General features: G+C 40.3%; 1 protein-coding gene across 2 annotated transcripts in view; it reads right to left on the bottom strand.

Moving 5' to 3' along the window:
- Positions 1-14,271, bottom strand: part of IFT88 (intraflagellar transport 88) — a 72,937-nt gene that overhangs the window by 45,918 nt on the left and 12,748 nt on the right. For both annotated transcript variants that reach the window (XM_019530187.1, XM_019530186.1), the window contains exons 9-14: positions 12,257-12,361; positions 7,562-7,664; positions 7,215-7,329; positions 6,883-7,114; positions 4,637-4,707; positions 3,952-4,038 (exon numbers count right to left, since the gene is read on the bottom strand). In XM_019530187.1, the coding sequence (XP_019385732.1) occupies positions 3,952-4,038; positions 4,637-4,707; positions 6,883-7,114; positions 7,215-7,329; positions 7,562-7,664; positions 12,257-12,361 (713 nt within the window). The remainder of the gene's footprint in view (positions 1-3,951; positions 4,039-4,636; positions 4,708-6,882; positions 7,115-7,214; positions 7,330-7,561; positions 7,665-12,256; positions 12,362-14,271) is intronic.

A 14,271-nucleotide genomic window follows, 5' to 3' on the forward strand; every position in this document is an offset into this window, starting at 1 on the left:
GACAACAGGCTGAGAGCTATTGGGCTCTTTAGCCTGGAAAAGCACAGGCTCAGGGTGATCTGATGGCCACCTATAAGTTTATCGGGGTGACCACCAGTATCTGGGGGAACGTTTGTTCACCAGAGCACCCCAAGGGATGGTGAGGTTGAATGGTCATAAACTACTGCAAGACTGTTTCAGGCTGGACATAAGGAAGAATTTCTTTAATGTCGAGCTCCCAAGGTCTGGAACAGCCTGCCATTGGAGGTGGTTCAAGCACCTACACTGAACACCTTCAAGAGCAAATTGGATGTTTATCTTCCTGGGATCCCATGACCCCAGCTGCCTTCCTGCCCTTTGGGCGGGGGGCTGAACTCGATGATCTTCCGAGGTCCATTCCAGCCCTAATGTCTATGAAATCTATGAAATTGGGCTGGAGCCTTCGTTTATTGTATAAATGGTACATTATTCTAGACTGCCTGGAATTAAACTGATGGAAGGAACACCTCTGTATGGCCTTTGGAATCTTTCCCATTTTCCTTACAAGCTGAAAGTACATGATTTGCTATCACTATATGTTTGGCTAACACCGTTAAACAACTTGTCACCATCACTCCTGGCAGATGCTATAATTTGTCTGGCACGTGAATCACTTCTCACAAAGACTATGGATAACTCTTGGAGTCACTGGAAAGAAATAGTACTGAAAACAAAACCCACTGCAATTACTACAAAAGTATCTGCAGTGAGAGAAGCGGTTAATTATTCTAGATAGCCAATGTTAACACTTTTTAACCAGAGGATGCAGATGGATCTGAAAGTTCCTCATAGAGGATCATCAAATTATAATCTAATGAGTATATTGCATTTTAAGATATCTCAATATCAAGTTTACAATCTAAAGAATATTTGCCCCTATTCAATTTCTCTGAAGGCAAGGAATTTGATGAAATGTACCAAATTTACTTGAATACAAGTGGGTTCCTCCCCACCTCCCAATTAGCACAGGGAAAAAAAGCCCCTTGGTCTTACATTTGCCTACAGGAAATACACTGCCTATCATTAAACTGGTGCCAGAAGCAGCATGTGCTCAGTCATGGAACACAACTGTGAAGCTGACTGAATGCAGTGCATACTGAGCATGTCCCTAAAACACAGGGCCCATATTAGGCAAAAATATCAATAGGAACCTACCACAAAGCTAGATTAGTGCAATCTGTCTGAATAAGATATAGTGCTCGTTGTGCTCAGTACCCCTCAGCACCAATTCTTTTTCAAGTCATAGTGAAACATTATATTAAATACATTTTTACTTCCTCTTCACTGCCACAGCTGAGCAGCATTTTTCTTCCTGTTTCCAATTATTGTCATTTCATCACGAGCCTTAAATATCTGGCAAACATCACCAAACATCTAAGAGGCTCTGTCACCCCCTCTCTCAGGCTGTTGTATGTGAGCAGTGCGGCCCTGCCCTCCCTGGTGTGGAGCTGGATGAAGTAGCTGTGCACCTCATCCGCATATACATTTTTGGTCCCAGGACTTGTGACAAGAACACCTGGTTCCAGGTGTGAGTAGAGGACTAATTAGCATGTGGATCCTTTGTGGGGAGGGGTATATGGAATACATACACATACTGAGAGCAGTTTTGGGCTGTGGGGTCACCATGGCCAGAAACATTCTTGACTGCTGGGGCCCAGCTCAATGAACTATATGATAAATCATAGGTGTTTTGGTGCAGGTCTAATATCATGCACAGCGGGCACACCTATATGTGCCATTAATGGGCAACAATAAACTCCAGAGCTTATATACAATTTGCATATATACAAATTCATATGGATATGTTTATTTCAAAGTCAGTGTTTTTGGTTCCTTGTGTTTCAAATTAGCTAGGCTTCTTGCATAATGTGTGTGCCTAGGGATGGGGGGCAAGCACCTATTGCTGGGTCAGGGCCAAAGTCAGACCCATGCCAGACTCCTGCTCCACCACTCCCTTACCCTCTGCAGCTTCTGCCCCCCTACCCCTTGCTCCTTTCCCCACTTATTGTTATGTGCAGTTCAGAGCCCAAGCAGGGTCTGACAGTATGGAGGGAGGGAAGTGCGGGGAGAAGAGGCAGAGATTGTGGGGAGTGGGGGAGACAGGCAAAGGCTGTAGGGAACTGGGGTGGTGGGATGCCAGTGGAGGGGGGGCAGGAAGACTACAGGGAAAAGTGGAGGGGCAGAGAGCAAGGGGGCTACCTGACCCCACCTCACCAGTCACTACTTTCCCTGCTATAGCAGTGAAGAGGACAAATTCAAAACAACCCTTCAATAATTAGATTTTATGCCTGAAAAATTATAACAAATGTATATGTTTTCCATACATGGAATCTAATGATTGGGGGGGTGTCATCTTAAATTCAGGGCAGTCTTAGATTTGAGTAAATACAGTACATCTTTAACTATAATATAGCATGAATCAACACAAAGCAGTTGAAAACCAAGTTTGAGTGGTTGGTTAAGCTAGCTTTACAGTTTCTTATCAGTTTGGCAAGAATCACCAGTAGTATCTAATCATAAATCATAATCATTAATTTCCTTGTAATATAGTATTAGAAAAGTAATATCTGTAGTTATATCAAAAACTATTTAGGATATGAGGAATATTACCCCCTGCCCAGTATATGCATGCATAGCAAGTGTTTAGCATTTATGGGATAGGACAAGGGATAATTGAGTAAAAACTGAAAGTTACAGAAAAATAGCTTAATGTATAAAATACATTAATGCATTTTATACATCAAGCTTTTTTTGTAACTTTAATCGCAATCATGCAAGGGGATATAAAGACACCAGATTTTTTTTGTTAACAAGTTATGTAACGAGAAACTCTTTCTTGCCTAACACTGCTGTTTAGGTTCAGTAAGTTTGAACAGCAACAGAAGGAAATAATATGGTTATGGCTAATATTTAATCATCAAACACCACATTGTGGGCTTTAGTGAACTAAACAGTTTTTCACTGTAAGTGGTTATTTCTGTTTATAGACAGGTGTATTAACAAAACATAGCTGTAGGATTTGGAAGACTTGAACATATTAATACATAATATATAGTTTAACTTCTTTTTGTGTTAATAGGCAGGGGAGTAGGTAAGTGAAGCTCTTCTCCCCCTGCAAGTCTCCTTCACATCTGTGTAACAACGGTTTAATTTAGTAAGGACATTCCATAAAAAATAACTGAGGTTGAATTGAGGCTGTAAGCACATGTCCATGGTCCGAGTGTGTGTTATCTGTCAATAATATTAGAGATTTAAAAAAATGCAAACAGCAAACTCTTCCAAAAGCAAGGATAAACAATCCAAAAAACTTAAGAAACAGGGATACCAAGTTTTGAGAAGGTACCTTTCTTACTATTATTATCCTTACACGGCGCTTCTTTTTTCCTTAGAAGAAAAACCATAAAAAGTGCACCAGAGAACCATAGTACACCAGGGGTTCATATCTATACTTCATACATATACATCTATGATACTACTTTCTTACCCCATCAGCCTTTTTATCTGCTGTGTAGACATGTGACATGGTCTATGCATAGAAGTTCTATAAATGAAACCACACTAGGTCTGCAAAATAAAGGGTGTATAACTGATTCCCACAGTTAATTAGTGATTCTCTGAGATTATCTCATGATTCTCTGAGATAATTAGTGCCTATGAAGATACTGCATGCCAATGTGACTAACATTTACATTTCTTTATGATTCTACAGTTTGTAATACAACGAAACTCTTCTGTTGTGGATGGATAACTCATGATATATTTCAGCTGTTTCCTTCCCATGGCATTGCCATGAAGCCAGAGTAAAAAATGTTTGGGTGTTCTGTTTGAAAAATGCAATCTAAACTGTATGTTTCTGTTTGTGAATTTGTTTTTTATAATTACAGACAGAGTTTAGCACACAAATATCTAGAATAACAAAAAAAAAATTCTTACCAGTCATAGCCTACAGCAAAGGAAGTTTCAATTGCTGGTGCAATCAATTTAGCAGCTGTCATTATGTATTTCTCAGCCATTGTTTTCCTTTAAGATTAAAATATAGAAACGGACAAAGAACATATAAAATAGATGTGGAAATATCAAAAACTTATTCCAACCTTCTTCAGGCACTTGAATCTCAGGGCGGAAATAGATGAATCAGATCTGCTGTGCCCAAGACCATGATACGTTCCCAGGATCTTCAGGGCATGCCTTGGTAGGTGGGGAAACCTCAACTTTCCTCACTTACCTAGAAGTGCCCTAGAAAGCCCAGGGGCACAACTTGCAAGTGGGGAAAGCCAGGCAGGCACTCCCAGTGCTTGAGGGGCCTGACCTTGTGCAGGAATTCCCAGGGTGTGCAGGACCAGGCCCATGAACCCATGGGAGAATGTTGCCTATTGTCCCACAGCACCAACAGGCAGGACAACAGGAGATGCATTTCACCCAATGAAGCAGATCAGCTGCGCTGGGACACCTCTCAGCATATCTTGGAACACTTTCACAAGTCCAACAGACAAAACTAAAGGCTGTATGGTGCATTGCAAGGCCACCCCCTTAGAACAGGGAGCAACTCTAAGCCTGGGCACCTTGGAATTAGTGACACTGATTTGGAATGGAAAGATCCGTATGATTCCAGTGTTACCTTTCATGCTCCATTTCTCTTAAACTGTCTTTTTTAATGGCTTCAATCAATAAATTAGTGTGAGGATCATCCTAAAAAAAACCCAACAAAATTATAAAAGTGTGTGTTTGTAATTATTTACACAGACAAAATATCCACGTATAGAAATTAATACAGATTAATACATAATGCATGTCTGTTGTTTATGTCTTATGTTTTAGAAAAGATAATTCCAATTTGAAATGATTCTGCAAGGAATATTATTCTTTAAAATATTGTTTATAACATTTTATGAATTAATACGGTCCGAGCTGTAAATTTTGGCATAATTAATTATTGGCATGGTTAAATTCTAACTACAAGACTAAAAAATTAAATTTTTGATTACTAGCCTTATGCTGTCTGCTTGCTCCTTTATCTATATTACACTTCACACTTACAGCATCAATTTTAAGGCCAGAAACAACTATTGCTTTTATCTAGTCTGACCTCTCCACAGCATTTCTCTGAATTAAAAGAAAACATTCAGTCTGGGTTATAAAATTGAAGAATCTACCGCTGCCCTTTAACAAGTAGTCCAAGGGGTTATTTACCCTTATGATTTGTGTAATTGCCTGACACCATTTCTCCATTTGCCTGCTAGATTGAAGAGCCTTTTGTTATCAACTTTGTTTCACATGTAGATAATTAAGTAGTCTTTTTCTTAATCTTCTTTTTGATAAACTAACTAAAATCTTGATTTAGGACACATTTTCCAATCCCTTAATTATTCTCATTACTCTTTTCTGAATGCTTTCCAATTTTTCAACACCCTTCTGAAGCACAGACACAGGAACTGAACCTAGTATTCTACTGTTTTTTTTTCCCTTTTTAATACATTCAAGGATCACATCAACCCTTTCAGATACAGAATTAAAGAGGGTACTCATGTGGACCAGATTATCTACCCCAACCCTCAAGTAATTTTCTTAGTTACTGCTTTCCAGAATAGAATCCTCCATGCTATAAGTGCAGCCTGCATTCTTTGACCCTGGATACATGACTTTAAATCTGGCTATACTGAAATATGTATTTATTGGCTTATGCCCAGTTTATCAAGCAATCCAGATTGCTCAGGGTGGTAAATGAATTAACTATTCATCTTTGACTGCTTTATTTGTAGTCTACTCATTAATCCAGCTGCCAGCACTAATTCTAAACACATCAAACTTTTGAGTAAATTGAAAATTCGTGGTATTTTTATCCCAAAGATAGGCCACAAAAATGCTTTCTTCTTTTCCAATAAAACTTTAGTTTAGTTTAGTTCTACACCAAGACAGCTTTAAGACTGATGATGCTGCTACCATATAGAGCAAGCACAGCTAGAAATAAGAGCTTTGCACCTCTAAAAAAGGGAAATTATGACATCTCCAATGGAATATAGAAGACTTGTTTATAGAAATAGAAAATCATAGTCTTAAATAATGAACCATTTTAAGCCTTTTTCAGAGATGTCTTAAGTTTATTATTTTTTCTTTGGCTCAGTACCATGAGCAGTAGAGGTGCACCAATACATTGTTCCGATATTGGATTGACACTGATATAAAGAAAACTGACTTTATCAGAAATTGGCCTAATGTGACCGATAATTTGGCTGATAAATGCCTGTGCACGCGCACAGCCGCAGTGCAACATGTAGGCAATGAGGAGCACAGCCCAGCAGCATGGAGAGCTGTGTGCAGCTGGTAAGTCTGTTGTAGTGAAAGCAGAGGGGGGAGAGAATGGGCATGGTGGGGCAGATCAAGGCACCTGCAGCAAGGGAGGGAGTGGGGCTGGGGCAGGGGACAGAGCCACAGCTTGTCCAAGGGGTGTGGGGAGCGGGGACAGCTCCCACCTCTGCGAGCACCCTGGCAAGGCATGGTGTGCTTTGTCCCTCTTGTAATTTTATTTGAACATACAAATATTTTATAGAAATTGTATATCTATAAAAGGGACAAAGCAATGAGCAAATTATGCAATCAGCCCAAATGAATACTAATAAAACCTTCATGATCACAATGTGTAACCTTGACTTTATTTGGGTCTTACATTTCCCTGGGGAATTAGAAGGGGTGAAAGTGCTTCAAAAGCATTTTCAAGAGTTTGATCACTTGCGACTAGTACTGCCATACCAATGAACTCGTGCTGATAAAACAGCATAGTCTATATAGAAGATTTTTTTTAGTTTAGCATTAGAAAGTTTACTTCTTTACAAATCTATATGTAAATGTTGGTTTGTTTAAACTTACATTTGGTGAAATGTATTTGTCTTCGTAATCTATTTCCAATGGAACAGCAATCAGCATTTGGAAGGCTCTTTTCATTTGGTCACGGTCTCCAACAGCAAAATAACAAAGGATCAAGTTGAAGCCTGCTTTCAGATTTGGGGATGTGCCCATTATGTGCCCAAATGAATTAATTGCATCAGCGTATTGGCCAGTTTTAATAAAAGCAACTCCAATATTATGCATTATTTTAATCCTAATTAAAGAAATACAGGTTAAGTTATATTTTTAACTATATATGCACTATATAAAAAACCCAAATATTGGGCATCAAAATGTTTATAGTATGAACTCACCTCATCTCTACATGGACACCTGGAATCTGATCTAGAGCCATACGATAGAATTTGATAGCTTTTGAATAATTTCGCTGTTTTAAATAAATGTTTCCCATATTCACCTTCAATCTGCCTATTGCAAGGATAAAGAAAATGTGCTTTATTAAATAGTCTTCTAAAATATTTATACAATCCTTTAAATAGTCTCCTTGTGCAAATTTTGATGCGAGACTGCATAAGCCACCTCCATAAGCTTTTGTACAAGTAGCAATGCATACTGTCCCTTTACTAGAAGGACCAGCCCAAAACTGCCTGTCTGGTGAATGCCTGGCCATCAATACCTGATATTCTGATGTGCAACCTACCTCCATTGCTGAACATCTTATTTTTCACTATGACTTGATATGTATTTAACGCTTCAGCATACATTTCATTAGCTGCATACTGGCTGGCCAAGTTGAAAAGAACCTGAGAAAAAAAGAAAGTTAGGAGACTTGACAAAACATGTTCCTCTCTCAAGGTAATCAATATAAATCAGAGGATCCAGGGTAATAATTTTGATGTGCCAAAAAGAAAAAAAAAGCAGAAATAATGATGCTGAAATTTCCTCAGATAATCAAGATATAAAATAAGAGAAAACTAGTAAATATTTTACATCCCAAATCTATCAGTATATAAGATGCTGGGAAGAGATAAGACAAACAGCTGACAAACAGTTTTATTTTGTAAATATATGCAAATATATTAGGAATACGGGGCTAGAGGGAACTTTCCAAACCGATGAGTCTAGTCCCTCATGTTCCCAGGTAACCAATTCAGGAAAAGAGTTCACAAGAATATCCACTCCAGCCCCTTTTACATACCACAGTGACAAAACACCTGTTAAAAAACCCCAATGTGCCACAAGATGAGAGCTGGAGAGAAAGAGTACACTAATGCCTTAGCTACTGCAAGGCAGGGAGTCTGCCAGGTAAAATACACTCAGAGTATCCTAGGAAGCAGATCACGTTCCACACTACAGCAAGGTAAAGATTTAAAGAAAAAAAATGTCCTTGCCAAGCTGATCTGTGAGAAAATTCCTTCCTGACCCCATATCCGGTGACTGGTTCAGCCTTAAGCATAAAAGCAAGACCTGCCAACTGGGAGCCCAAGAGGTTTCCCAGTATTGTTAAGAGATCCAGTTCTCCCAAATCAGTCTCCTAGCTCAGGTGTGGCATAAGCAGCATCTGCGGGTGGCAAGCAGAAAACAGGGAAGGGGACCAGGCACCACAGTGGCAGATAGGGCAGAGGGTAGAAAACAGAGTAGAAGACAGCAGGAGGAGAAGGAGATCAGAGTGGCACTTTGCGTGGATACAGAGGTAATTTGTGGCATGCCTGCCAAAAAAGTTGGCCCCACTGTTCAAGCTGTAGCCAGTGCTAACACCCAATGCTTCAGAGAAAAAAAAAAGTGAATACAAAATCTCAGCAGTCAAGCAATCCATCAAGGGGGAAAGAAAATTTCTTCCTGCCCCTACAAGCAGCCAGCAGAAACCTGAAAGCGTGAGATTATCTGACACAGATGCAAGTATCCTATACTGAGAACAGGTGTCCATTCAACTCCCCTAGGGGAGCAAAAAAATACTCAAAGCCACATACCCACTGCTCTGATATCCTCTCCAGAAACATCCCTGCGCTACTATACTGTCCCTTTCAAAACCTACCCATTGCTATCTTGAAGCAATTTAAGTTTTGCCCACACGATTTTGTTCGGAAAACCATTCCAGAACTTCACTCCTCTAATGGTTAGAAATCTTATTCTAATCCCCAGTCTAAATTTGTTTATGACCATTTTGTACTCATCTGATCCTTTTGTCAAGATTATCCTTTGACTTGAATATCTCTTCTCTTTCCCTGATACTCACTTCCCATGATCACATCATAGAACCAGGACTGGAAAGAACTTGAAGAGTCACTGGGCACCTACACATGTGCAGGAAGGCTGCTCCAACATGTTGTAATTACAGTGCATCAGAGAAGACTCCAGTGTCACATGTATCAGCATCCTTGTGCTGAAAAATGGGAGCAGCTCAGTTGACAAGCTTGAGTTAAAGCAACCCGGCTGCCATTTTTAGTGCAGGGATACCGATACATGTAACACTCTGGGTGCTTTAATTAGAGCAGCTAAAACCAAAACACTGCCCTCCCCTGCCAACTCCCAAAGCACGTCTATAAATGCCCATTTAAACCTAGCCTCTTGCGTAAATGCAGGATGTAGTAGTCCTAAAGCATTCCAGACAAATGCCTATCCAACTTTTGGAAAACCTCCAGTGAAGGAATAACTTTCCTAGGCAGATTGTTCCATCGTCCTATTGATTTCACAGTAGGATTTTTTCCCTGAGATTTAATCTAAATCTTCTTTGCCTGACTGCCCCATATCTTGCCAGGGTAGTAAAGAGGAGCAGTTGTTCTCCCTCTTCTATGTGGCAGCTTTTCAAATATTTGAAAATTGCCATCTTCTCCCCATTTAACCTCCTTTTCTCTAAACAATACACCTGGTTCTTTCAACCTTTCATTGTAGAGGTTTCATTCCAACTCCTCTCAACCTTCATTTTGCTATGGTAAACAAGGCAAGTTCCGTTAGTCTTCTCTCAAATTCTGCATTCCCCTAATCATTCTAGCTTTTTTCTGCACCTGTTCCAGTTTAACTTAATCTTAGTTAACCAATGGTGACTAGATGTGTATGTAATATCCTAACCTGAGTCCTACTGATGCCATGTACAGTGATATTAATACTTGGTCTCACCTAAAAATACCCTGCCAAAATACACCATAGACTTGCACTAGTGTCTGGGTTTTTTTTAAGGATTCTGCATTAGCAGCTCATGGTCTTCCTATAATTAACAAATACACCCAGGTCCAGCTCTTCCTCTGTTCATTTCAAACTATTAGCTCCTACTGTATTACAGATGTTTTTGACATTAGTCCCTCAGTACACAACTTTGCACTTTGTATTATTAAACCTTCTGCCATGTCTACTGCTGTACTCCAAAAGGTTATGTACCCTGTATGATAAATAAACTATCCTCTGTACTGGAAATACCTCCTAACTTTGTTTTATGCAAATTTTACAGATTGGTACATGTCTGGCTCTTGCACAGAGTGCTCTTACATGCATGCTGACTGACTGACTGACTGACCATAGTTGCTAATGAAAATATTAAGTAGGGTGGATCCAAAGACTGATTCTTTAAGAACACAACAGTCAACTCTCTCATATTTGGTAACTCCTCTTTCAACATAACCTGTTGCAATGTCCCTTGTAATCAACTCCTTATCCAGTTTAGTTACAGCAATAATCCCCATTTCCTCCATTTTAACTAACAGTTTTCTGTGCTTAAATTAGATAGATTAGATCCAGTGCAATGCTCTTATCTAAGAAATCAGCCACATTTTTCTGACATAATCCTCTTCAGACAAATATCCATGTTGCATGTCCCACTGGCCCACTTCTAACTTCAGTACTGTCATCTTGGGCCATGGCAGCACTGCACGTCCTGCAGTTCGGACGACTACCCATATGATAAGGAAGTCCATCCATACCCTAATGAAGAATGAAGGGGGGTGGCTGCCCATTCCTGGTCCAAGATACAAGTCCTCCACTCCTGGCTGGTGCAGCTGCTGCCCTGCCTCATCCATTGCCTCAAAATAGTGCTGAACGGGTGCATTCCATCTTCCAAAAGCCTTCATTATGGCTCAGCTAGATACACTGAAATTAGTCTTCAACTGTGCTGTGCATCTCAACATCTACTTATAGAAGCTAGCAGATGTGGCCCAGATCCTGGAATCACAATCCTGGTTTATTTCCAGAAGAGATATAGCAAATCCTATCAGCAAAGGACAAAACCTGGCAGCAGCCCAGCTGTAGAAGCCCTATGGTTCCTGCTCGCTGTGCTTATCTGCCAACAGGCATACAGCATACACCACATGTCAGCTGAACTACTTTCTGGTCCTCGAGGGTCCTGTGAAAAGGCTGTGGAAGACTTGCCTCATTTCATGCTTTCCAGAGTAGCCCAGATGATCCAAAAAGAGGAAACTCTTTCATCTTATACAGTGACCCTCCAAAAATGCCCTTTCACCCTGGCCTCAGAGTAGATTTTGACAGCTTCTAACTGAATAAAGCCAGAAGACCTGAAATTAAATTGGAGGGCCCTCTCTGTCTCTTTCTGTCTTAGTTAATTCCACAGTTTAAAGGCATAAGTAAACAAATAAGTTAACACAAAGTAAATGTGGGTGAGGATTTACGGCAGGTGAAATATTCCATAGTAGCCATTTTCACACATGCATGAAAGGAGGGCAAGGTACAGCAGGTTGGATTTTATTTACCACAGGATAAGAGCTTGTGCATGCCACAGCACCACTGTTTATCCTCTGTTACCTGTATCTATATTCATGCCCCTATTTTATGAAAAATATTTTTTATTATTTTTAACTCTCCTACCTTTAAATGTAACTGATGTTCTTTCATTCTTCAGAAGCACCTGGTCTATCTATGCTCTCATAATTGTATACTTTTATCATGATAACCACCTACTCATGCCTGTATGAGGTAATTACAAACTAAAGTTGCCATGAAAAGATATTATTTTATTTGCGGGGAAGAGAACCCTACTATTTGTATTTTATCTTTTCCTAAAGGAAGATTTTTGGGAACTACTATTTTCGAGTCTGCTCCAAAGCGCTGTAATTACAGCGCATCAGAGCAGCCTCACTACTTGTGTTGGTGCCCCTAGATTCTACACGTTGGGTACCTGAGATACCTTTGTTGCAAAGTTTACTAGTAACTTAAAGTCCAGAAGAAAAACCCTTTATTTAAAAAATGATAATGAATATTTAGTAGTATTAGCAGCAAGTCAGTACTATGGAACTGCTATTTTCTACAATTACAATAACAATTTTCAAAAAATATTTTTAAAGTTCAGTATATCTGATATGGAAAATTGTTTTAGGAACTCAAATAAAATGTGTGCACCACAGCAGGCTGAATTTCCTCAAAAAAATCACATACACATTTCAATACTTGCCGAATAAGTGAGGTCTAAGTTGATGTTTTCTGCAGCCGCAATTTGTTCACGTTGTCTAACCAGCACTCTTTCCTTTCTTCCAGCTTCTTTTGCCTTCTCCAGGGCCTTAAAACAGATCAGATATTTTTAGAATTGCCATTTGTCTTCCCTTTCCAACTTCACTTCTCTATGAGAACTAAATCATTTTTGTACCTAGTTCCATTATACAAACAGAGCACACATTCAAAAAGTAGCAATATTACATAAAAGAGGAGGTTTATGTTAAAGTAATGTTAAATATAAACATTCAGCAGAACAAAGTTCATGGTCATCTTACCATAAACATTTTATCTCAGAAGAGTATGAACAGTAACGTTATAAGCAAATAAAAATAAAAAGCGAACCCATCTATTTTATTAACTTATTAGACAGCACCAAAAGAGGATTACCATTGCATAAAGTTAAGTATTCTGGCCAGATCACACAATTCTGCTGGACCTGTAAATTAGACTTTGGTGGAACACAAGTGCCTGTGTTGCAAGAAGGGAACCAAATTGACATGCTACCTAAAATTGCTCAAATGCTTAAATTTATCAGGTACCTTCAATATAGTTTGAATAGATCTTTATGCCTTTAAATGTAGACATTTATGCTGACTCAGAAGTGATCCAATCTGAAAAACTACTTGCCCAATTTCTGCAGAATTTCCGCAGCACAGTGGTCAGAGCACTCACCAAGGCAGTGGAGAACTAGATAAGTGCCCAAACCCTCTGGGTACAGTGTAGCCCAGGGGTTTTCAACCTTTTTGGATCAGTGTACCCTTGGCAGCCAGACATGAAGCAGTGTACTCCACGGCCAGACGTCGAGCGGGGGGTGGGGGTGTACAGTTGAACAGAGAGTGGGCAGCCTCCAAGTGCAAGTTTCCCCTGCCCCCTGCATCTGGCCAGGTGGGAGGCACCTGTGCGGCAGTCTGGGATGGTGCGTGGAAGTGCCCCATCCCTGCCCACCCACGCATACCCCCTAGGGCCTTCTCAAGTACCCCTGGGAGTATGCATACCCCTGGTTGACAACTTCTGGCATTGCCTAAGTGGAGGCAACTTCTATCCCATCATTTTAAAACCAGGCCGCTATGCAGTCAAGAACGTAAGAGTCCTGAGCTAGAAGAGCCTCACTGTGTAGCCTAGTGATGAGGGCACTTCCCTGGGAGAGGAGAAATTTGGGTCCCTATTAAAATTTTTTTTTTTTTAAACCAATGACTGCCTAATGTAAAGTGCATTAATGGTGCCCCACCAGACTGCTCTATCAGCTGGTGGTTAAGGCAGCCTTATGGAAAGTATATGCTGTGGATTTGCCATGGAGGAGGGACTAGAGCTCAGATCTCCCAGTTTCTGAGTGCATTCTATCCGTTATATTATCATGCAAGGGGTGGGCACTACTATCACAACTGGTCTATTACAAGGCTTCTCTCTAGACACCTTATATTAAAAATGAATAAAGGAATCTAACTACCATCTGAGACAGGCAGCTACATTCTGGCAAGCAAAAGGCATTCAGCCATGCCTGGGTGCTTAGCATTTCTTTCTGGCTTGCTATAGGCCACTGCCTACTCAGCACCTAGGTATCTCACTATGTCCATCTAAATCATACTTCTGAGGCAAAGAACCTATTTTAGATACAGTACTGCAACACCCAAGTATAGGCTCCTACAAAGTCAGCTGAGATGTAGGCCTTATCTTCAGATACCTCAAATACTGCTGAATTTACACAGGGGAGAAGGGGAAGTGTAGGTGGGCAGACGGATAGACTAATTAATCATGAACACGAGCCTGCAATGCGATGCTGCGGCTAATAAAGCGACCAAAACACTGGCTTGCATCCACAGATGCTTCTCGAGCAAATCCCGGGACGTCGTTCTCCCCTTGTACTTGGCCTTGGTGAGGCTGCAGCTGGAGTACTCCATCCAGTTTTGGGCTCCACAATTCAAAAAGGATGTGGAGAAGCTTGAGAGAGTCCAGAGGAGAGCCACGCGCATGATC

This window comes from Crocodylus porosus, unplaced genomic scaffold, assembly GCF_001723895.1.
Source record: "Crocodylus porosus isolate Cpor-Errol unplaced genomic scaffold, CroPor_comp1, whole genome shotgun sequence".
NCBI lineage: Eukaryota > Metazoa > Chordata > Crocodylia > Crocodylidae > Crocodylus > Crocodylus porosus.